General features: G+C 49.0%; 1 protein-coding gene across 1 annotated transcript; it reads right to left on the bottom strand.

Moving 5' to 3' along the window:
- Positions 1–1,470: 1,470 nt before the first annotated feature.
- Positions 1,471–21,158, bottom strand: LOC135811760 (uncharacterized). Its single transcript, XM_065325007.1, has 12 exons — positions 20,661–21,158; positions 18,873–19,058; positions 17,795–17,923; positions 14,629–14,772; positions 13,481–13,578; positions 12,754–12,910; positions 10,362–10,425; positions 9,620–9,722; positions 8,878–9,058; positions 7,833–7,974; positions 4,592–4,786; positions 1,471–3,678 (listed from the first exon to the last, which is right to left on the bottom strand). Exons 1-12 carry the CDS (start codon positions 20,808–20,810, stop codon positions 2,825–2,827), a joined length of 2,403 nt encoding a protein of 800 aa, XP_065181079.1. The 5' UTR covers positions 20,811–21,158; the 3' UTR covers positions 1,471–2,824.
- Between the last annotated feature and the right edge of the window lie 742 nt (positions 21,159–21,900).

The following is a 21,900-nucleotide window of genomic DNA, read 5'->3' as shown; positions in this document are numbered from 1 at the left end:
TACTACGGCGGCAACACGACGACTTCTACAACACAAAAAAACGAAAATTATAAAAATCCTACCAACCCGTAGAGTAACGAGGGTCCGAACCTGGGTTTTCCCAATACGGTTCAAATGGTCGCAAGACCGGGACTCTGCCAACCGGTTTATGGTTGTAGTCAGGAGCACTACGCGTCCTCGCCTTGTAACATGCTGTCAAAATCGAAAAACATGTTAACTACCAAGCAAGGCTTCTATACATGTACATGTACGTACAGTCAATAAGTGCACAATCCTGTCTTGGTAAGTCATGGCAGTTGTTGTACACGTACATGTACCTGCATACGTACAGTCATACATGTATACAGATGCCATTGTCAAGATCTTTCAGGAGCCAGATCATAATAATTATAAAATATAAGCATGTCAGTTTGAGCACTCTGGCAAGGTACGTTCGGGCCTGATTGGAAATTTTTATTTCCATTGCTATCAGGTTCGGCCTCATTTCCTCTGATCTGTGCTGCGCTGATGAGTTCAAAAAGAATGAAACAGCATGCTGTCCGCAGATTGAGTAAATATAAGCATGTATTCTTCCTCGTAAAATTTTGAAACCTGCTTCAAGCCTTCATTTTTTTTACTTTGTACGTATATGACATAGAAGTGTGTCTTCTAGCCGCTATTTGACAAGTTAGGCACGACTAGCGGGTTGGTACATTGGTTGCGCGAGGAGCAGCTGGTAAGTGAATCGAATCCCATCACAGCAGTGTAATAAACTTTTGCTGCGGCAAAACAATTTTTGAAGCCAATGATTTTCATCTAACAAGATAATCATTCAAGAACCAAGTTTGTGTACACAATTACAACTAATCCCGTGACCATGGTGACATTCCGCCAAAATCAATGCACTATTACCATCATCACTGTATCAGTATCACCCATGTGCATGATTGTGATGTGCAGCTATTGGAGCAGATAGAAGAGTGGATCATGGACACTGTGCGGAGTGATTCGCATACAATTATGTACATGATTGTAACTGAGTGCTGGGGTGTTGGATATCATTGTTATGCATGTGATCAGGAGATAACATGAATATTGTAATGACGTATAAAAATAGATGTACCCGACACCCGTGCACCACTGGTCTGTACATGGCGGTTGGTGGAGCTTGCCTCTAGATGCATGCATGTCTGAACCACCAGCCCTACAGCAGGTACCCTTCTCTTCCTTTTTTGTTATCAAATTTTGCATTCAGTTAGAACAGAGTTTATTTCTAGGCCTGGGTCTCGTGCTGCCCAAGTTGATTCTCTACATTACCCCACCATCCACCCTTTTCCTAACTGTGAACATATAGACCTTCCATGGCCCGTGGCAATGTTTACAAATGTGCCGTTCGACCGGCAGAGCCCGGCTGTACGTGCTGGTCGGCACAGAGGCACGCGGACACTACCCAGTAACCAAAGGTCACGGGCGAGCAGCAAACCAGAAAGCTGCGAATGTCGCCGGTATCATGGCAACAATACCATGACAACCGATCCATAGAAGATTAGAACTTTGAACAGGTAATATGCAACCATGGTAACATACACCAGGTATAATCTAAGAGCTCAGCACGGCAAGATGAAAGCTACCTACCTACTTCAACGATTCAAAACCAGCGCCGACACTACGGCGTGTAATAATACAATGGGATAAAAATGCTCTAAAAAAAGGATAAATCTGCGCGTAGAAATTCAGCCGTGTGCTATCGGCGTAAGGAATAGATGATAGAGTTCAAGTTGAACAAAGACAAGTTCTGCGAAATATACCAGCCAACTCGGCAATCATACGCACAGACATCGGTGAGCCCCCGTGAGCACGCCGCCCTAACACCAGCTGCAGAGATGCAACAGCGCATGGCGAAAACGGCCAATCAAGCTGAAAAGACACGCCACGGAGATGGTTTACCATCAACTACCTACGTAATTCAAAACCAAAAGGTGAAACCTAACTTCGTAATTCAAAACCAAAAGGTGCAACTAAGCTAAAACGTGAAAATTCCTCTCCTGAGGTAGTGAAATTGCCCAAAAATATCTTCTGTGACGATGTACATGTAGGTCATCGGATTCAAGTCACAAATCTAGATGCAGACCAGCTGCAGAGAAGCTTGAAAATCTAATCTCAGATGCCCGTGGGTATAATGTCGGGGAGCACCCATGACATGCGAGCACGTGACGAGCACTGCACACACGAGTGCACTGCTCACTCCATATCACAAGACAGTAGTAGAACAGTTGCTTACGGCAAGAAGATGACCCGAACGCAGCCTTACCGACTAAATGCAAACGCCAGCCACCCGTCATGCTGCAGAGGTGGAGATGGCGCTACCAGAATGTTACGTACGCAATGCAAGGAGGCTACCGGACGCAACAGCGAATAGATTCAAGACGAATTAGGTAAACCGCATGGCACCAAATACTAGGATGCTGCATCGGTGGCTGGGGACCGTTGCACATGTTGAAAGTCAATTTTGTACACGGTGTATCGTCCGCAATGAGAAGCAGTCTGGTAAAATGAGACTCCGCCGAGCTTGGTGCAAACATCAATGTACAAGGCAATGTCAGAATTCGGCACAGGAAATGGACGTGGGCAATAACTGAGCGCGTCGGCAAGCGATCAAGAATATCTATTCCATGGGGAGATGCAGTTTACGGTAACATGGACTTACCGAAGTATGCACTCGGTGTAGTGAGAGTGCTCGATATTGCGGAGGAAGAGCATAGTACAGAGAACAACAAGGTACATGGACATCACATCAACTCTGTAGTATCAGTTCATTGGATCGCACACTGGGGCGGGTATGCATTCAGGGAGCTGCTTTCTGCGATTGGCGCTGCTGCTGCTGCATGCGTACGCGCACGCGTTCCCGCTGGTGCTTCTGCAGCAGCTCTCGTCGTCGCGACGCCCACACCTGCAGCATCTGCTGACAGTCCTTCTCCATGCGCTCGAGTTCGTGGTTCTGCTCGGCCAGGACAAACGCCTCGAGATCGCGACCAGGACTGAGGTCGCGCTCGGCCTGTTGACTACCACCGTCGGCAAGTGTGGGTGGTGGCGATCCCGGGAACACGTCCGAGGAGGGAGCTCGGCTTCGCGGCGAGCGCGTGCGACTGCTAGAGGACGCGGAGGACGCATGACGTCGACTGCTGAAGCTGGGCCTCTGCATGTAGACGAGTTGCTTGGGTGCGATCGGCGGCGGTGGCGAAGAAGAAGCTGGGGATCCGGGCACGCTGCCGCTGTACTGGTCGTATAGGCCATCCTCGGTAGCCGCATTGCTGCAGGACGATGAGCTTCGGGTCTCCGGCGTGGTCTCCTGAGTGCTAGATCCCGTAGCAACGGCCATGGTAGCGGTGGCAGTGGAGGGGACAGTCCCTCTGCTCAATACCCGCTTATCTGTGTCCTGGCCGCTGTCCCCGCTCGTCGTGGATCGCACCGGATTGTGCAGCGGCGACCACGTGTGATTGCCATCGAGCTTGCACAACATCGTCGGTGCTGCTGCTGCTGCTGCTGGGTCTGAAACGGTGCGTGTTGCGCCATCTCCATTGCCATTGCCCGTCCGGCCGCTGCTGGCGTAACGCTGGTCCTGGGAAGGCGCTGTCTCGCTGTTCAGGCTGCCGCGCTGCCGTACTGTGTTCACCGTGCTGCCGTACTGGCCTGCGGATTCTGTGAGCACAAACACAACACCCGGACATGTGCACACATTCAACGGAGGATGCACCCAGTGTGAGGCAGAGCACGGAACAACAACACGGGCAAGCAAGGCTAGTACAGTTGCCTGGTGATTGCGTAAACATGAAACTCAGAGTAGCGACAAACTGGCCCTGCTTGCCATTGTTGTTTCTGTGTACTGTAAACCGTGAAATTATTGCGATGGTCTAGTTTCTGCGAAATTCGCGACCGCGTGGAAATCGCGAAATTTAGACAGCGCAAAAAGGAGATCCATGAAAGGTTTAGCACGAATGCCACAGGTTTAGCACGAATGCCATTCTGCAATCGCAAAATTAAAACCTCGCAAACCTGTCCGGATTCTGAAAGCGCGAACTAGAAACGCCGCGAAAATTTCACGCTTTACAGTATGTATGACACATACAGACAATACTAGAGAAGCAGGTTCGAGATGGATGGGAATGTTTTCCTCCGAAGAGGTCAATTTCAAAACTGTTAACGCTTTTTGTAATTTCGGTATGACAACGTGCAGAAAGTTTAACGATGGCCACCTGGCCACCCATCTGTATGCGCATCTTTACGCAGACATCTCAAACCAGGTTCGCGATAACGTTTCTTCGACTATTTTAAAACGGAAAAAAAATTGGTCATTAAAACGTTCGACTTTGTGACTCGTTACACTTTCCGGTTGTACAGTTGTGTATGTACTTGTTGTTAGTGCATGCATGTGTTGCCGTTGTGTGCAAAGTGAGTCTTCACTGTGAGTTAGTCATGCCCAGTTGTGTTTCCGTCGTCACCTTCTAAGTAGAGCATTTCTGTTGCCAATGAAGGCATGTCCGACCGTCTGAGTGTGGAGAGGGCAAGGGACTGGGAGAAGTACGAACAATGGACAAGTCACCACAGTACCCACCGTTAGCAGGCAGCAGCCGTGCAGTCTCGGACGGTAGCAAGATCTCCTCCTCATCTAATGTCGTCATTGTCTTGGGTGCTGGCTTGAGGGGCGGGCTGTGCAAGAGGCTATTGTGAGGTAGCGCACCCTGTGAATGATGACGGTGGTGATGTGGACGATGATGACGGGAGACATGCTTCTTATGATGCGGGTATACTGCAAATATACACGAGAGAGAGAGAGAGAGAGAGAGAGAGAGAGAGAGAGAGAGAGAGAGAGAGAGAGAGAGAGAGAGAGAGAGAGAGAGAGAGTCATGCTTTACCCGAGCAGGATCGAGCCTAGGTGTAGTGCTGACCTACATCAGGAGACATTAATAAGTCATAGCAAACTTAAGAGAGGCAGTGCGGAATACTGGCAAGATTAGACTTTCGACATTTGCGCAGTGCACGCAGAGTGTTCAACAGCACAGATCCATGCATCGAAAGGTGTCCCTGCCCAGACCGGGTGGTGTACTGGTGGGGGTACACTCGGTCCCAGGGTGTCTCGAGCCCTGGTCACGCGCCCTTCAGGACGGTTCAACGGCGGCTTCAGAGCATTGCTAGTGGAATCCGTTTTAAGGCAGGGCCAGACAAACAGACCAAGAGCTCATGATCGTACAGCTCACGCAGAGCATAGAGCTGCTGACTAGTTACCAGCAGCTGAGCACTAACACGAGGTGGAAGACCAAAGGCAAGTCGGGCGGCACGGTTCTCCGTTCTTTGGAGGCACACCAGTTGTTCCTCGCGACGCGATGCAGAGTACGTTAGCCGTTCGGTAGAGTAGTGTGTTTCACCAGAGAATTGGAGATTTCTTGCTTGGGCTAATATCCATTGACTGGCACAAGGGCACGAACAAAAACAATGACAAGTGCGGACTACGAAACTTCCCGTACCTCCAGCTCCGAAGCATCCGCCCTCATCCATCGTTTCTTCGCGCGGATGTTCGACCAGCCCTGGGAAGAGCTTAGCAATGACGAGCCTGTCTGGGTGGAACATACCCAAACCAGCCGAAGTACGCTGGGGTGCTCCCTGGGGTGCTCTCTTGTTCGTTCAAACCTGCTCTCTAAAAAAGATCGGTAGACCTGTTTTTACGTTTGATCAGCTGAAGTACGCTGGGATGCTCCCGTGTTCGTTCAAACCTGTTTTCTCTAAAGATCCGTACACCTGTTTTGATAACAGTGATCAGCCTGGTGATTCGGTCAGCAAAGTCATAGCAATTACAGCCCCGGAGATTACCAAGTGGGAAGTTGGGCAAATCGAGCGGATCGTTGACAATTTCGAAAGGCCAACCGAAATCTGCACGCAGACTCAGGTGTTGGAATCAGCCAGTGGCCTTACAAGAAGTGTTCATTCCATATACTGTAGAGGCAGAAAATTCCGTCAGTCAATAATTTCGTCCAACTCCAAAGAAAAGGAGTTCGTCAGGTTGAAAATTTCGTCCATGGATCATAAAAGAGTGTACTTCGAAGTATAGAAAAGCTGGACAAATCGATATTCGTCCTACATTGAATTTAGTCTAAAAGCTCCTTGGACGAAAAAGACGAAATTAAATTCCAGACGAATATTTCTGCTTATACAGTACATCTACATAAGGCCAAGTAAAAAAAAATAGATTGTTGACCGTCAGAATTTTCCGAAAAATCGGGGCGGACGGGAGGGTTTTATTTTTATTTTATAACTTTTTTTATATCTGCATCGACCGGCCATCTTGAAATCTTAGCATGACATTGTATTACATCTATGGGGTTATGGGTGTACTACCATTGTTGGTTGTGACTGCTACCAGTCTGCCTGGACACACTCCAAACACTTTGCCCATGTGCAGATGACTCTGTGATACAATTTCCTGCTGCCATGCGGCGGGCACGCACACACACACACACACACACACACACACACACACACACACACACACACACACACACACACACACACGCACACACACACACACACACACACAACTTTTCTTCACAGTGCGGACCCTTTCAAGCGCATGAGTACGAGTTCATCGAGCAACAACAGCTTCGGACGCGGTACACGGTGGCTGCGCAGTTTCCATGAATTAGAATGCAGGCGTAGATATCAGGTGGTAGATCTACACTGTACAGACTACGTACAGTGCCATGTATTGTACGAGTAGTTGCCAGATTTCACACAAGTACGAGTACACTGGAATCACACTGCACTGCGTGATGTCGCTACGGTAAAAGCACGTTGAAGCTGTACATGAGAGCTCGCATACGCGCGTACTGCTAAAAAAAGTTCGCGTTTCGCTAAACACACGAGTTATCTACGTTGATCACGAAAATAAAAAATAAAATAAATCCCGGGACGGACTGAAAAATCGGGGCGGGCGCTGACGATCAACAATCAATTATTTTTACTTGGCCTAACCCGGCAGAAAGTAGACAGTGAAGGTAGTAAGGAGTACATGTACTGCAATCATTACTCTTGTCAGTTCTTGGATGTCGATATGAGCTTGAATTTCTGCTCTTCCAGATGAAGGCTTTGCTGGTCATCCCGATGCTGCTGCTGCTGCTGCTGCCGTGGGGTCTGTTTTGCTATCTATGTTTTCGATCCTGCTTGCGTAAAGCTTAATTCCCCCTCTCTCTCTCTCTCTCTCTCTCTCTCTCTCTCTCTCTCTCTCTCTCTCTCTCTCTCTCTCTCTCTCTCTCTCTCTCTCTCTCCCTCCCTCCCTCCCTTCCTCGCATCGTCATGAACCATGTCTTTGTGGGATTGAGCAGGAGGCTTTTCGCAACGAGGTATTGCAAGCAACCGCTCAACGTTATCATCCTTCAAGCATTGCATTATAACAACCACATCAGATCCAAAATAGGTTGGTAGAAGGCAATATGTTCAGCTGAAGATATTGCGTTCTACCCACCTATTTTGGATCTACACAACACTCCGGTGAAATATTTGGGGCCGCCGGCAAATGTCAGTATACGCTGAAGAGGAGCAATGACCCACAGAAGACCACTGGGGACCTCTCTCTCGCAAAGGGGTCTGGAGTTTGCAGGTCAATCCTTTTCAATGAACAAACGGGTCTTGACTCCCACCCACTCACCAACACTAACACACAATCTTGTTTCGAACGCAATCCCGAATTCGTGGATAATCCAGCTCAGAAGAGGACGCATCCTCTACATTACCTGGTTGTGGACCAGTCCCAGTTCACCTACTAGCTGCTAGAAATGTTTTCGGAACGCCACCACTGTACTTACGGGATCGTTGGCGCAGACAGTCCACGAACCAGGCAAAGAAGAAGACGAACACCAGCATGTAGCAGGTGATGTAGACCACATTCTTGTGATTCGAGAAGATACTGGACGTGGACGTGCTGGGGCTGGTGGCCGACTGGCGAGTCTGCAGCATAGCACAGTGGCACTCAATTACTGTACGTACTCTAGGCCATGCTCTCGCTTAGTACGAACATTGTCCGGAGCCTAGGCGCATGCTACTACGGTGAAACCTGTCTAAGACGGCCGCTCAAGGGACCTTCAAAATGTGGTCTGTGTTACCAGGTGGTCTCCTTATCCAGGGTCATTTGACTGGAAATAGCATCCCTTGGTCCTGGTTTCAGTGGTCTTTTGGGACAGGTGGTCGCCTTATCCGAGTGGTTGCCTTTACAGGTTTTACTGTATTTTGTATCCGAGGTACTTCTTATCCCAGCACAGCACAGTAAACCTGTAAAGGCAACCACTCGGATAAGGCGACCACCTGTCCTAAAAGACCACTGAAACCAGGACCAAGGGATGCTATTTCCAGTCAAATGACCCTGGATAAGGAGACCACCTGGTAACAGAGACCACATTTTGAAGGTCCCGTTGAGCGGTCGTCTTAGACAGGTTTCACTGTACAAATTCATGTTCACCTACAGAGTTTTAAGCAAGCTCCCAACATCTTATGAGTACACAACTGAGTGTCCAGCATACACTCAACTCACCAGCAAATGTAAGCACAAGAGTGTACACATGAGAGGGACAGCTCTGCTTTGTCCTCGTACACCAGCGAGTGCAAAACAGACTGTCATCTGCATGCCAGCGAGTGCAAAACAGACTGTCCAAAGTCCAGCAAATGCAAACACAAGGTGTTACACACGACCGTGATGGCGCTGCTTTGTCCGCTAGCAGGACCCCCGCACCACCCGAATCTGTTCACCGTTCGCTGACACATGACCCGCTGAACATTTGTTTTGTTTCTTTCATTTTTTTAAATGTTATTTTACATCGCAAACAAAACGGGTAATTGATCGCCCGCTCAACTCACCTGCAGTGCCGAGACCAGCTCCTCGACGTCCAGGTAAGTCTCGTGTTCCTGTTCGGCCATTACCAGGTCTGCACACTGCTCTATCAGTCCGCTAGTGCGATTGGGACTGAACAGGACGCCATGCATGACTTGCGACATCAGCAGCTTGGCCATGCGTAGCTTGCCAATGTCGTTGTCAGTACTGCAATCATACAGGAACACACGTACACCAAGATAGTAAAACTCAGTGGAAGAAGGGTGGTGGAGGTAAGGGTGAAGAGAAAAAACTAGATAGTGTGCAAGATCCCCACGGTCAACTGGGTACTCACAGCTCGGAGTGAGGGTAACACGGATGCAGTTTACAGGGTTATGGGCCGTTACACGCCCGATTGGTTGAGAGACTCACCCACTCTCCCCTGACTCACTTGTGAGGTCTGAATTTGCCGCTAAGGTGTACAAGGCATAGGCACAGTGGTGGCCTGCGGAAGCGAAGGCTAGTTTGTGTGTTTCTGAACATTCAAGCGATGCCAACGCGAATCCCGCGAATTATTATTATTATTATTATTAGTGTGCAAGATTGTGTGTGTGTGCATGTGTGTATGTGTGGGTGTATGTGTGTATGCACATGGGTGTGTGTACGTGTATGTGTGCGTGTGTGTGTGTGTGTGTGTGTGTGTGTGTGTGTGTGTGTGTGTGTGTGTGTGTGTTCTGTCAAGCATGACACTAAATCCAGAAATGCAAAATTCACGGCAAGGTGACGTACCTCGAGGTGATGATATCACCAGCTATCAGCTGGTCCAGCACAACGCCTTCGCACGTATCATTCAGCACCAGGCGGATAGCCTCCTCTGCAGTCCCTGCCTCCACTGCGGCGACGAAACACAGGACAAGAACAAGCGACAACGGCGCCCGGCAAAGTTACGGTACGCACTCCAAGGAAGCAAGATGTGCAGGCCATAGTTAAATGTACACCAGAGGCTCTGTGAAGCACTTTCAATGAGCCAGTCAGACTATGCATTGCTGTCTATGGTACTGGTCAGTGATATCCAACCTCATGGATAGAATAAGCCCATTGCGCATTGCCAAATATGGAAGGTATGAGGGTAATGCATGCGAGTACGCTGGGATCAGGAATGCACTGTTCAACACGCCAGCTAGACAACCATGCCCACGTGGCCGTGTGTTGGGGGGGGGGGGGGGGGGGGGCGTTCATGGTACAAATTACGTCGTTGCGCAGTGGGCGTATAGCACCGCGGCGATACGCAGCCCGGGCACTACGTACACTGTGCTGTACACTGGAACGCCGCTCTAGTCGGAGAATGCCGAAGAAGGCCGGGATTTCACCAAGCACTGCATGCCAATGGATACACGGTGCCTCAACTGTGCATAGACTGTAGTACAAGAAAAACGAGAACGGCCCAGGCTAGGAGGCTGACCCCGTGAGAAACAGGAAACGGATGTGGCTCAAGCAGGGGAAATCCCCCATGACAACCCGTATTGCTTACCAGTCACCTTGGCACCATTCAGGATGGCAATCTTCAATGCCTCAGATCCACGAACCACAGACACCTGCGAGCAAAATGCAAAGCACGAAACCAAGCCGAGGTTTTCGCAAAAGTACACAAGCATGATTCACTGTTCTATCATGACGTTTGAGCACAAGAGCCCATACACACACATACGGACACTCACACCCCCAGATTTGATGTCACCAAACACAGATATCTATGAGTCGTACCCTGTAAATCACGGTTCATTTCATCGCCATACAGTCAGACCTCGTTTAACCGCACACATCCGTTTTCCACAAAAATATCTGGATAGGCGAGGGAACCGGAAAATCGAACACACATACTGTATGTATGCAAGACATATGCTGTAAATCGGTAACCAATCATTTTCTTCCGGATCCAGATAAAAGCGATAAGCGACGTCTGACTGTAGTATAGACCACACCGATTTTGAATGACAAGTGTTTAACTAAAGTGCGCCTTATACTTCAGAGAACACGGTATACAGTCAACTTCGCTAATAACGACTGCGGATATAACGACAATTCGCGAATAACGACAGAATTTCCATGCCCAGAGCAAAGTCCCATACCACTGTAATACATGAGCCAGGGACTACAGAAACCACCCTATGGCACTTTTTGGAGAAAAAATTTTTTTTCTCTCAAAATGTTGGTATGGTATGGTAATGTGCTCAAACAAAATTTCGAGTTGATCTGCGATGGTAAAATGTGCCTAACCACCTATTTAATAATGGCATATCAATTGAGCAATATAGAGCAAATTTATGTACACAGTATGTAATGTTCTTTGTATATCTTCATTCTTGCTACTACGTAGTAGTTAGGCAGTTCAAATGTATAGTGAACTATGCCCTCAGCTTCATCCAGTGACGCCTACTAAATCCACTAATCTCGGTGGTACTGCCGCTCCTCTTGTGCTAGCGATGTGTGCGAACACAGGGCCTGGACACTACATTTCGTCTCTTCCTCTGTACGGGCGACACGAATTTTGTACCGCAGATTGTCACACAGTGCGCATACGTCTGTCCTTGGCTTCATCACTTTGATGTGTGCTGCCTGTCTCCTCCAAATGTGGCAAAATGACCTGTAATGAACAGGCGAATACTGTGTGACGGTCTTGGTGTAGATGTATGCAGACTTCTTGTGCTCGGATGCTGGTAAGTATACTGGAGGGTCCTCAGCACGACCTCCCTCCGCTGCAGGTTGAGGTAGACCGTACATGTTAGCATAATTATGACTAAATAAACTGCACTACATCGTGCTCTATGTCTGCTGAAATGGCCAAGTGCTCTGGTGTTCTCCCAGTCAAGCCATGTTGTGCCAGTTGAACGACTCCTTTGTTTGCCTTTTTTGAAGGCGCTTCATTACATGACTTCCAACAGCATGAACTGCCATGAACACGTCTTTGCACAACTCGTAACCACGTACATGATAGCGGAAATAGAAAGGTCGATCACCACCGCCAGTCATCGACTTTCGCATGCTTCCAGTCAGTGCGCCCAGAACAAACTGCTTGAACTGTTGAAGCGCTTTTTCGATTCTCGCAGTTTAGAGACTTCAAATATGTAGTCCTCGAGCTGCTGCTCTGGGATGACTTTCCAATGATTCTTCGACTTGCATCCACAGCCTCTCTCAATCCCATCGCGTATATCCGAGGAGACCACGCTTCACCTGCTCCGTCGTCGGTGGCTCAGGTGCGGGGGTATCTGGTTCGTCATTCAATTCCGAGTAGTCGGTGTCACTCTCCGCGTTTGAAATTTCCGAGCTGTCGGGGCTTGGCGTTTTCGACACAACACTAGCAGCACTCGAGCTTGCTGTGACTCCATACGTCTTCTTCTTAGGTGGCATATCATCGCCGTCGCTGTCAGCATCGGTGTCGGAATCGCTCGCGGACGACTCGCGGATGCCAGCGCTGAATCCGTAAAAATTCTCGTCGTCCGATTCAAGCGCCTTCGCATCAGGGACTAGTCGACTCCACACAGAATCGAGCTGCGTCGTGATGTTGTAGCCATAATCAATCACAGTAAGTGGAGCCTCATGAGTTACTCGACAATCGCTCGAGCTCGGAATCCTTCCCCGACCACCTAACAAGACGAGAGACGGAGAAGCTCTTGAGTCTTGTCAAAACAAAAGTGACGAGTTCTGCGCTTCGCGTAACTTTGAGTCGCGTGACTTTGAAACGTCATAACTTGATTTTGATATCAAACGTCGTAGGGCGGTTTCTATAGTCCCTGGCTCACATTATAATGAGACTTCGGGTATAACGACACTGCGCGAATACGGACACCTTTTTGATGCCCCGCCGAGTGTCGTTATAAGCGAAGTTGACTGTACTGAACGGTTTCATTTTACTTGTAACTTACATGTGAACCGCGCAGACGTGTATCCACCGTCAGTGTGGATGTAGTCAGCGATGTGGTGACGGTAGCGGTGAACAGAGCCAGGCTAATCGTGCCCGTCACCATCCAGATCAGGCCCACTCCCTTGCCGATCTTGGTGCGCGGAGTGATGTCGCCAAACCTAGAGTGCACGTGCACACACACACACACACATACATACACATGCACACATGCGCGCACACACGAACACACACGCATGCACACACACACACACGCACGCACACACACACGCACGCACGCACACACACACACACACACACACACACACACACACACACACACACACACACACCAGGTGTATACCCACATTGCAAAAAAATTAAACAATATTTTCAACTGGTGGTGTTAGTGGACATTATATAGCGTAACTTGTAGGTCCTTTTAATCTTTGTTCTTTTCTACAAAATATTTTCAAGTTAGCGATGAGAGAAGGAGGGGGGGGGGGGGGAAGGGTGAAGTACTTTACATGTATAAAGACAGGCAAATCTAAGAAATGAGGACTAACACCTCCACAGAGACAGAGCTAGAGACCATTAATATCAACCCAGAAAGGTGAATCAGCTGGGTGGTTTGACCACCACTAATTCTCCGGCCCATTGAGGAATGACCGTGCTAGTTCTTCGTGTCATGAAGCGGCCACATGCCATACCTACTTCAGCCACGCACGGCACATTTATACTCGAGAACTTACCCCACCGACGTCATTGTCACGATGGAGAACCAGAAGCCGTCAAAGATCCCCGGCAGGAAGTCGCGTGCAAACATGCTGTGCTTCCTATCGTAGTTCTCCTGTGGAGAAGACGTTGCGCAGAGGAGAAAATGCATCCAGTTTTGCTGATAAAAATATGTAATAAATTCACAGTTCGCCTTGTACTAGTACTCCATGAGACTGAGCTTTCTGTGCATCCGTAGCACCGCCATCCCCCTCAAGGATCAAATCGCACGGATGCACCTCCTTTTGCTGATAACTTGCATCGACATCCTTTGTGAAGACCAACGCATTTAAAAGTTTTTTTTCCAGAAGGTTGCAAGAATAGCGAATGTTACATCCTTTGAAACATTGAAGGTACATCATCCATCACAAGTACACTTGAGCAGCAGACATTACAATTGATCCGTTCATAGTGACAAAATTAATGTTCACCGCCAATTCACCGCAAAAAAATATTGGGCATCAATTTGTGCTTTTAGTAGCCTTCTACCCATTATACAGGTACCAAGCATTGTCCGTGGGCAAAGACAAGAACCATGTTTTGTGGAAGGGGTAAACATGCAAGAAGAATATACGCGACACCCAATTGCTAGTCTCTAGTCGATAGTCGCTAAGTATGATGATGGCTAATGTCACGACTAGCAGCCTGTACATATGTGTCACATCTTGAAAAGTGTTAGATGGGCATGGTGAGTCGCTGATGAGCAGCAACCGCGTCCACTGAGAAATAGCATGATAAACGAAAGCCCATTTTCAAATTACCCAAAAGATGCATGCTGTGCTTGCTTTCTCTCAGTGCCGGCTAGCGCGCCAGTTCATGGGTTGCATGTTTTAGGATACCCTACGTGGCAGAGCTCGTATCCGTGCAGCAGAGAAATTTGTTGCGCAGGCCCATATGTGTGAGTGAGGGAGGCTGGCCTCCCGGCAGTAGTCGCTGAAGGCCACGTGACGTGCAAGGTCGCTGTAAACTGACAATTTGGCACAGCACTACACTTCTCTCCCGTGGCTCATAAACACTCGACAAATTCTAGTATTGCTACCAGCAGGAGTACATAACCCGAAGAGTGTGCAGTGAGTGGGGAGACTACGATGCAGACATGCACAGCAAAGCGGTGCGGTCTACTTACGACGCTCCAGATAATGATACCGGCAACAGCTGCTGATACGAGCACGAAGCAGAGGAGTACCCAGGCACCGGACACCACCGACAGGATGCTGACGGGCATGTACACATTCTTGACAAGGTAGACTGCGCCGGGTGAGGGGACAACCTGGACAACCGACGGGATGCAAACACACACATACAAGCACGAACACACACACACACACGTACACACGCACACACACACACATATACACACACGCGCACACACACACACACACACACACACACGTACACACACACACATATACACACACATGCATACACACACACACACACACACACACACACACACATATACACACATGCACACACACACACACACACACACACACACACACACACACACACACACACACACACACACGGAAAACCACACCAAACCTACACGTAAACACCCAGGGTTGGGCTGGAGAGCACACGGCTTTGCGACACAGAGTACAACGTACTCACGACACATTTCCAGGCTGAGTTCAGCCTGTGACGATGGAGCACATATTTCCAGGCTGAGCTCAGCCTGTGACGATGGAGCACATATTTCCAGGCTGAGCTCAGCCTGTGACGATGGAGCACATATTTCCAGGCTGAGCTCAACCTGTGACGATGGAGCACATATTTCCAGGCTGAGCTCGGCCTGTGGCGATGGAGCACATATTTCCAGGCTGAGCTCGGCCTGTGGCGATGGAGCACATATTTCCAGGCTGAGCTCGGCCTGTGGCGATGGAGCACATATTTCCAGGCTGAGCTCGGCCTGTGGCGATGGAGCACATATTTCCAGGCTGAGCTCAGCATGATCGTGTGTACATGGTGTTGGTGCACGCGCGCGTCACCGTGGTGTGAAAAGCAGTCTTCGTCTTGAGTTCGTCATGTCTAGTTGTGTGTCCATAGTGGCCTTGCTAATAGAGTGGGCCTACAACAAATAGTCTTACGAACGCAACTTCACTCACGAGCACCAACGGATGCATACCCCAATCACCATGTTGCACACGGCAATGCTGCATAGTCTGTATTGAACAGCTGTGGCAGACAGCAATGCCGCATAGCCTGCATTGAACGGCTGTGACACACAGCAATGCCGCATAGCCTGCATTGAACGGCTGTGGTGCACAGCAATGCTGCATGGTCTGCATTGAACAGCGGTGGCACACAGCAAAGCTGCATAGTCTGCATTGAATAGCTGTGGCACATAGCAATGCTGCATGGTCTGCATTGAATAGCTGTGGCGCACATGCACACGCTGAACTCATGTTGTACAATACAGAGGTTTGGCAAAAGAAGTCGTAATGGTGAGTCAACAGAATTCCGGAACCGCTTATGGGTGATAACAAGAGAAGATAAACAAGAGTGTGCAACTCCGGATCTCTCCTGCACAATCTGCAGATACCACCGCCCACGGCGGAAATGTTTGGTGACGTCACCTTTTTCAGAAAAAAATGCGCATCTTGCCGCAGAGCAGTGTGAGAGCACGTGCTGGGCACCGACCTTGTAATGTAAAGCCCGGCCAGGTGCACGGGGCAAAACTTTCCAAAAGATTCGCAGCGTGTGGATCGTAGAAAAGATTACGTCAACAAAAAATTCCGCCGTGGGCCAACCCATCCGGGAGTTGCACACTCTTGTTTATCTACTCTTGGTGATACGCACTAGCACACAGCGAAACCGCTGGTGAGCGCAATGTACAGGTATGCAGAGTAAGCCGCTAGTGAGTTGCTAGTGCATCGCTGTGCAACGACTTTGCCCAAAGCATTTCAACTGATGATTGTTAACACATACTGTAGGTCGACAAAAAATGACTTTCACCGGCACAGTGCGGGATCTTGACCTGGCGACTGAGCGGGCAAGGGACAAACCGCCATGGAGAGCGATGGTCTACAACTAGTGATACTGAGCTGGAGCAATGGAAAGATTCATCAAGAGACAGTAGCGGACCGAACGTTAGTGTTGCACTTTATCAATGTTAAGTCAACAAATATTCGGCGCATATCTATTTTCGGCTATTTTCGGCCTGGTCATGTTTGGTCGAAAATTTGCTGCGGCCAAAATTTTGTTTTCCAAGGTTCACTGTGACAGTGTATACAGGCAGCAGCAGTGCAGGCCGAAAATTTGATGCGGCCGAAATGGGTTTTAGCCCTGGGAGGCCGAAATTTGAATGGGCCGAAAATTAGTCGACTTCCAGTAACCTCCACGTAGTATGGACCAGGGATGAATTTACTGTCATTTTTTCGCATAGCAGTTTTCGCGACGCAAACGCCAAAATGCGTAGCAGTCCTTGATTTTTGATTAGCACTTTTTCTTCCACGAAGACCGACTAAAATTTCTCAGTCCACGGAGGGAGTACTCGTGCTGTCTGCATAGCTGGCAGAAAATTAGCGTCACCGCTGCACCTGTAGCTTTCTCAGAACCAAGCCATTTCTTCTGGACATCGACCTCTGCCACCCACTTCTCAAAGGTACTCTGTCGTACAGACATGTTGGAGGCAGAACCAGACTAGACAAAAACTACAGCTTGGACAATTGTCAGAGAGAAGGACGAACGTGATTCCAAAAGTTCCTCACGACCAGAAAGACCGACTGGCTACAAGCAGAAATCTACAATAATATCACGAAAAGAGGTAAGTGAACCAGAAAGAAGAAAACAAACAACAAGACCTCCGCCGGGATCGTGGAGGAAAGATGATGCTTGTCAGTACGGAAAGTACAACTTACTGAACTTACTGAATGAAAGCCGCGCAAAGTGGTACGTGTAGTTCAAGTAGGACACCAGTACATGCAGTCAGTATGTGCACGCGGAGCCAGCCACAGTTCACAGGTACATGTACTAGAAATCACACCTTCCCGAGAAAAAAGCGGGGTCCGTGCACTGTACAGGTGTAGTGAGTGTACGACATAGTCACAGCATCACTTTTACTGACTGCGCGAGCTAGTATGCAGTGCCGTTTATGCATCGCAGTTTCCTGCGAGTCGCTGTGATTTTTGAGTCGCACTCGATCGATTTTGAATCGCAAACTGCGATGCGATACCGGATAAATTCATCCCTGTGGACGTTATAGTTGAGTGGGTAATTACGCAAATAGCGGGCGTTGGTCGGAGATTCCAGTGCACACAGGACGGGGTCTGCCCAGCTGGCGAACTTACCCCGACAAAGCGCTCGGTAAGCAAAGACCTCTGCGGCGTCTGCACCGGAAATCCCATAGCCGCCGTTCCGTACATGAGCTCCTTCTGGATAGCGTTGGCTGCACTCATGTTGTAGTCAGTCAGATTGAGCTACGGGTGGGTCAGACACAGAAGTATAGATGCAAACATTCACACAAGATAGACCGCCATGTTTGCCCTGGGAACCAGGCAGCTAGGGGCACATACTGAGGCATACATACTACCAAGAGTATATAACCCCCCAAGAGTGTGCAACTCTGCATATGGGGTCTCCGACGGCAAAAACTCACATCACGTGTCTCAGATACCTTTGTACTACGTACAAACGAAGGATAGCGTGCGCGCAATCCGAAAATCTGCTGTGATCATGGTGGGAATTTGCATACGCGCAGTGAGTTTCTGTCAGAGAGTGCTTTTTTTAGTACTCCGCTGCTCGCTAAAAACGGGCTGGGAACGTACAACTGCGACACTGCACCACGTGATGTGAGTTTTCGCCGTCGGCGTACCCCATAGAAAGGGTATCAGGAGTTGCACACTCTTGGGGGCTTATATACTCTTGATACTACGTGCATAACTGCAGCTAATCTGCAATCTCCGCGCCAGTTCGACGCGGCAGACAATGAAGACATTGGGTGCATTAGGATTGCGCCAAGACGACACTAAGTGCAATCCTGATGCACCCAAGACCAGTAACAAGAAGTCTCATGCACACACTTATGGACACATGCGTTGGTGCACGCACACACGCACACACACACACACACACACACACACATGAAGCAGCGATATGGCACACATGCACACACACACACACACACACACACACACACACACGCACACACACACACACACACACACACAAACAGATACACATACAAACAAACACACACACACAAACCCACACAACCCCCCCCCCCCCCCCCCACACACACACAAACATACACAAACACGCACACACACACACACACACACACACACACACACACACACACACACACACACACACACACGCGCACACACGCACACACACACACACAGAGCAGCGCTACAGCACACTGACCTGCACATACTGCATCTCCCGAACTACATCCTCGGAGCAGCAATAGTCCAGTATCTGCAACAGCTGTGAAGCCACAATGCCATCAACTGACGTCCTGTTGCCTTCAGGGCTAGCATACGTATAGGGTCGCTGCTGATACCACAGGGCAGTCAGCTCCTTGCCTTCAAATTCCTGTCTGCAATTGACCTGAAGGCACAAACCGGAACATTGTGCACTGTAGTTACAGCACAGCAAGGTGATGATGTATATTGATGATGTCATAGTGATGTCATAACGTGCTGGCTCCTGTGCATGGGGATTGAAAGCTAATTCGACTGTACGTGCGGCGGAACGCATTGCTGTCCAGTGGAATCCGATCGAGTCAGTCAGCTCTGCGCCCTGTACGAGGGGAAATCCCAGTGTTCGCAGGTCTAGGGCTGCACAGAACCCGGTGCGTGCTTGCCTCGTGCAATCATTTTCATTGAGCAGCACCGTAGTTAACATAGCGAACAGCCGATCACATGTCGGATTTGTCCACCGGGTACAATAGTACTACTAGACCGTTACTTCGGTCCGTAAGTCAACAAATTTTCGGTGCATATTTATTTTCGGCTATTTTCGGCCTGATCATATTTGGCCGAAAATGTGTTGCGGCCGAAATTTTGTTTTGCAAAGGTTCAGCGTGACAGTGTATACAGGCAGCAGCAGTACAGGCCGAAAATGTGATGCAGCCGAAAATATGTTTTAGCCCTGGGAGGCCGATATTTGAATGGGCCGAAAATTTGCCGACTTACAGTACGTTCATGCCGACCAAATGCACTCTATCTGAACCAGGTCGGTGTGTTTACTGCACAAGGCTGGTATGGTTTCTGTTGACCACTAGTACTAGGTCCATACACCCTCTCAACCAGGTCACTGCCCCTGTCGACCTGGCTCAGTAGCGGGCACTGGTTCAAGTCAGCATATCCGATATGCTGACTAGTGTGGTCTAGATGGCGATCGCGTGCTGCGTAGACCCTGGACCACTGGGTCAAGTCAGCATATCTGTGGTCTAGATGGCGATCGCGTGCTGCGTAGATGCAATGGACCAAGCAGAAACCCGAGGTAATTACGCAACTACTTATGTTGCATTCTCGGATGCTACGACTCCCTGGTCGGAATGCCATGAGGAGTCATGTACACATAAGGAGCCAGGGATGTCAGACACACTATGGCCACTACTTCAGATGGATGACCGTACCAACGCTAAGATACCCTCCGGCACCCCCTTTAAAACAGCACCAAGTCGTCAGCAATACTAGTATTGCCAAGAGTACATACCCCCCCCCCCCCCCCCCCCCAGAGTGTGCAACTCCCACATACACTGCTGTCCCGACAGAATTTCAAGTTGACGTCATTATTATATATATATGACGCAATGCTCCTTGCACCAGTGATTTACAACATGTGTACGGGTGTCAAAGCATCACACGTTTTTCCTTGCAATAATTTGTACAGGATCGATCGGCTTCGGTCAACCACAAGTTCAGGATTCGTCTGATAATCCGTGTACAGTGCGCATTGCATCATCAAAATGACGTCAACTTGAAATTCTGTCGGGACAGCACCAATAGTGGAGTTGCACACTCTGGTGGGGGGGGGGGGGGGGGTATGTACTCTTGGTATTGCTGACGACTTGGTGCTTTGGGGGTTGTGCACATGTAGTACGTGTACTCTTCGTACCATGCATAAAAGCATGCTAACTATGATGCTGCAATTCGGAAGTCGACCAGGGGAAGTGTGTCCTGTGCATCTGGCCCACAGACTTACCCGAATCGGCTTGGCCTTCGTAATAGGATCCATTTTGTTGTGTTTTTTGTCTGAGTCGGTGGAATGAGCCGCGCGGAGCGAGCCAAGCACTGCGGCCAGGCTGAGCAACAGCCGCAATTCATACGTCCAGGATGATCGCAACATAGGCATGACGGCTACAGCGACCGGCAGAAGGGAGGCGCAACGCAAAGCTGAAACCACTGAATGACGATTGTTCCTCGACTAATCTGATCGTTGGGTCTCTCAGCGGTGCCCTTTCAAATTTCTACAGAATCCAACTCCGTTTTCAGAGTGATCTGTGAGGCCTGGCTGCGTGGCTTTAGAGTTCATATTTTCTTCCGCTCTGTGGGAAATGGTACTCGAGACTCACTTGTGCAAGCTGAAGGTGGTTATCCTACGATACGGGGAATATTGGCTCAGGCCATCACAGACAAAACTTACTTCTTTCCAAAAAAATCTTCAACAGTTCAAGCCTTCCAGTACTACCTCGGTCTGGCAGTGTGCCATATATTGCAGGTGACTCTTCGGCCAGCGTCGCCAAGACTCCAAAAATTAATAATTCATGCACATTACTCATTACTACATTAGTACGACAAGGTCACATCATCATGTGCAAGGAGTTGTCAGTTGACATGGTTGACGTCTTTGCTCATGGCCATCTGCCCTGGTAGTGGAGGTGCTAATTATGTTCATGCCGATTCGGTATAGGCGGTATGCAGTGGTATGTGTTTACAGATAGAAAAATCATGTACATGTAGATCTACTTCGCTAAGTAAGTTCTCCCTGTGCTCGGCACCCACCCTAAACGGTGCCTCAAGAGTCAGGTCTCAAGAAGCCCAAGATGGGCAAGAAGGTAGCGAAAGGTGCTTGAAAGGTTTATCGCTAATGGCCTAGCAAGTTGGTTTATCGACAAGCACCTGGGAAATAGGGCATATGTGCTCCAGAGAGCTCGAGCGATAAGCGCACGATGATCGTCAACATGTCTGATTCAAGCCATCCACACAGCCAGTACATGATTGTATTGACTATTGTGCTTGCTGACGAACCTCACATGCACGCGGCAAGGCGCCGAAATCGTGATAGGTGTCAACGAAGCTGACGTCAAATCATGCGATGTTTCACAATAGTCATTCACTGGTCTGTCGCAGACGTGCAACACAGGTTGTTCATCGTCATCATCATCATCATCATCATCCCCGAGATCAATCTCGCATTTCGACTTCGCTGGAGCAACATACAG

The sequence above is a fragment of the Sycon ciliatum genome, chromosome 3 (genome assembly GCF_964019385.1).
Source record: "Sycon ciliatum chromosome 3, ocSycCili1.1, whole genome shotgun sequence".
Classification (NCBI taxonomy): Eukaryota; Metazoa; Porifera; class Calcarea; order Leucosolenida; family Sycettidae; genus Sycon; species Sycon ciliatum.
This window is presented reverse-complemented; position numbering and strand designations above follow the sequence as displayed.

Coding starts and splice junctions, on each gene's coding strand:
- LOC135811760 (XM_065325007.1), bottom strand. CDS start 20,810: ATGCCTATGTTGCGATCATCCTGGACGTATGAATTGCGGCTGTTGCTC. Junction 14,773..17,794: donor TTACCGAGCGCTTTGTCGGG/GTAAGTTCGCCA, acceptor TCGGTTGTCCAG/GTTGTCCCCTCACCCGGCGC. Junction 9,059..9,619: donor GGTGATATCATCACCTCGAG/GTACGTCACCTT, acceptor GTATGATTGCAG/TACTGACAACGACATTGGCA.